The sequence below is a fragment of the Chaetura pelagica genome, unplaced genomic scaffold (genome assembly GCF_000747805.2).
Source record: "Chaetura pelagica isolate M959 unplaced genomic scaffold, ChaPel_1.0 scaffold32, whole genome shotgun sequence".
NCBI classification, from domain to species: domain Eukaryota; kingdom Metazoa; phylum Chordata; class Aves; order Apodiformes; family Apodidae; genus Chaetura; species Chaetura pelagica.
The window spans coordinates 1,360,507-1,363,525 of NW_009952368.1; the positions used below are offsets into that span (position 1 = coordinate 1,360,507).

The window sequence follows — 3,019 nt, forward strand, 5'->3', positions numbered from 1 at the left end:
AGAGGGATGGGTGTATGGAATGAGTAGGGGAGAATGTGTGGAATGTGTAGGGGTGAAATATGTAAGGGTGAAACCTTGGGGGGTGGACATATGGAATGCGAAGGGATGGACAAAAGGAATGTGTAGAGATGGACATAAGGAATGCATGGGGGTGTAGGTATGGAACGTGCCAGGGTGGACACATGGGCTGTAGGCATGGAATGCATAGGGTGCAGTGCATTGGGGTGCACGTATGAAATGCATAGGGGGTGTAGGTATGAGCTGCAGAGGAGTGGAATGTGTAGGGGGTGTATGTGTGGAATGCTTGGGGTGTAAGTTTGAAATAAATAGGATGTAATGCACAGGGGATGGAGCTGTGGAATGCTTAGGGAGTGTATGTGTGTATGAAATGCGTAAGGGTGGGTGTATGGAACCTGTAGGGGTGTGTGCTTTACACCTCGCACCCCTGCCCGTCTTCCCCTTTGCAACCCCCACAGGCCCTTCTTCCCCCCCAGCCCTCCTCATTTCAACACTACCTTTCCCACCCCCCCTCCCCTCGGCCTGATCCCGCGCTGGGTTGTCCCAGCAGAGCTGCCCTGGGACCAGCCCAGCGACAGCTGCCAGGAGTACAGTGACTGGAAGGAGAGGAAGACCTACCTCCCACCCTGGAAGAAGATCGATTCGGCGCCCTTAGGTGAGCACCCCATCGGGAGCAGAATGTCTTGGTGTCTCTTAAGTAGTCACCAGCAGATCTATCAAAGAAAGGTTATTTTAATGTCAATTTACAAATGTGCAACTTCGTAGAACTCTTAAGAGATTTTATGGCTCTGATGGGATTTGGAATAGCAGCAAATTGAGGTTGATTGACACCATGATAACAAGTCACATAATTGGATTGTACAGCTTAGCCAAAAATTAAGCATTTGCTCTAATCAAGGCAGAGGTTCAATTAAAGATCCAACCAAGGGTCTGAGCTGAATTCACACGCACATGCAGATACAGAGGTTAAACTGTGTTAAAACTAACATTTGGGCACCTAAAGATCCAAAAGAAGTTGCAATGAAATATATCCCTGATTGATCCACAGAATCACAGAATGGTGGGGGTTGGAAGGGGCCTCTGGAAATCATCTAGTCCAACCCCCCTGCTAGAGCAGGATCCCCTCGAGCAGATCCCACAGAAACAAGTCCATGTGGGTTTGGAATGTCTCCGGGGATGGAGACTCCACAACCTCCCTGAGCAGCTGGTTCCAATGCTCTGTTACCTTCAGAGTCAAGAAGTATTGTCCCATGTTCAGGATAAATCTGTGCTCCAGTTTATGACCATTGCCCCTTGTCCTGTCACTGATATAATGTCAAAAATAATTTGACCCTACACATGCAAAGTAACTGGCTGCTTCCTTGTTCCCATCAGATGGACCAATTTTCTCTGTAAGATGCAGGGTGGCAGCTTGGTGGGATTCCAGGGATCTCCAAAGGTCCTGAGGGACCAGTATTTACAGAATCTCAAGTTGATTGACTTTGGTTAGTAGTTTTCCATGGTGGACATGACTCGAATTAGGTTTTTGGCAACTTCCAGAGTGAGCTTGTGGTGGAGCAGGAAGGGTCTCAGGTACGTTCTGCAACCAATAGAGTTCCTGATGCCCCAAATCCATGTATTTGCACTAGAATTAGAAGGTTGCCAAGGTCAGAAAGTGTTAGGTTGTTTCTTTTACTTGCTATTGAAACAAGAACGTTGCCATCCCCATCCCATCTTCTCCAGCTTTGCTCCACAAGATCCTGACAGAGAGCCCGGCAGCCCGGATCACCATCCCTGACATCAAGAAGGACCGATGGTTCAGCAACTCAAAAAGGGTAGGGGGAGGCCCAGGGAATGTGTGTGTTCCCCTGGATTTGGGGAAGGGACAACTGGGTACTGGACACTTTGGCACCACCGAGTCACCACCAAGACAATTGAATGCTGTTTGGCTGGTGGTGATGGGATTTTCTGCAAGGAAACTTTATGGAGGAGATCAAGGGTGTGAGTCACGTGATTTGTTATGTTAGAAGTTAACAATGAGATAAAACAACCCAATCAAACATGAGAATCAAGCAATTAATTATGGGATAAAAATTTCTTCCTAATGATGAGATAAAGGCAACTCAACCCCACGTGAGGTATTTTCTAAAAGTAGAGTTAAACAAATGCAATTATAAAAAAAAATTGCATTTTTTAAAAGTGATGTTAAAGGATGCAATTTAAAACCATCTGAAAACCTTTTCTAAAAGTAACATTAAATAAATAGATTTATAACCCTATCAAAACACCACTTTCAAAAGTGACATTGAACAAATGCATGTGTGAAGAAGATCTTTAGTGGTGATATTGAACAAGTGCAAATATAAAACATCTAAAAGCATTTTTCTAGACATGATGTTAAACAAATGCTATTAACCATCAGAGCCTGGTTTTTAAGAGCGATGTTCAAGCCTTTGATGGGAAATGAGCTGTTTGGGGCACGTTTGATTGAGTTGCCTTGATTTCGATGTTTTAAAATATCTTAATACTCATTCATTCCTGTCGGTGGTGCTGAAGGAACACCCCGTGCCTGGTGACCTGCTGTCCCGGCAGCAAGTTAGTGGGACGGAGGTGTCTCTCAGCACCCAGTTGTCCCACACCCCCCACCCTGAGGGGCTCACGGGGTGTCTTGTCCCTCTGCAGGTGTCAAGCGAACCCGCGGCTCCTCGGGGGGGCTCAGCGACTCCCCCGGCGCCTTCTCCAAGCCCACCCGCTCCGACATGGATTTCTCACCAGTGAAGAGCACACTGAGGTGAGCACCCACACCCCTCTTCGCAGTGTCGGGGCTTCCCCCTGTGCTCCCCCCACCCTGACCCTCCCTGTGCCCTTCCTTGCAGCGAGGACAAGGCCGGTTACTCGTCGCAGCCGGAGCCCGGGACGGGCGGGACGCTGTGGGAGAGCGGGACGGGCAGCATCGGCCGCCTGGTGCAGGGCATCAGCTTCTCCCAGCCCGCCCGCCCCGAGCACATGCCGCTCCGCAGCC

The 3,019-nt window shown here is 48.6% G+C and overlaps 1 protein-coding gene across 1 annotated transcript in view; it reads left to right on the plus strand.

The window, feature by feature from the left end:
* The window catches only part of CHEK1 (checkpoint kinase 1), a 9,971-nt gene that overhangs the window by 3,713 nt on the left and 3,239 nt on the right, over nucleotides 1-3,019 (plus strand). The window contains exons 6-9 of the mRNA XM_010008091.1: nucleotides 569-673; nucleotides 1,741-1,842; nucleotides 2,680-2,788; nucleotides 2,874-3,016. Coding sequence (XP_010006393.1) covers nucleotides 569-673; nucleotides 1,741-1,842; nucleotides 2,680-2,788; nucleotides 2,874-3,016 — 459 coding nt within the window. The remainder of the gene's footprint in view (nucleotides 1-568; nucleotides 674-1,740; nucleotides 1,843-2,679; nucleotides 2,789-2,873; nucleotides 3,017-3,019) is intronic.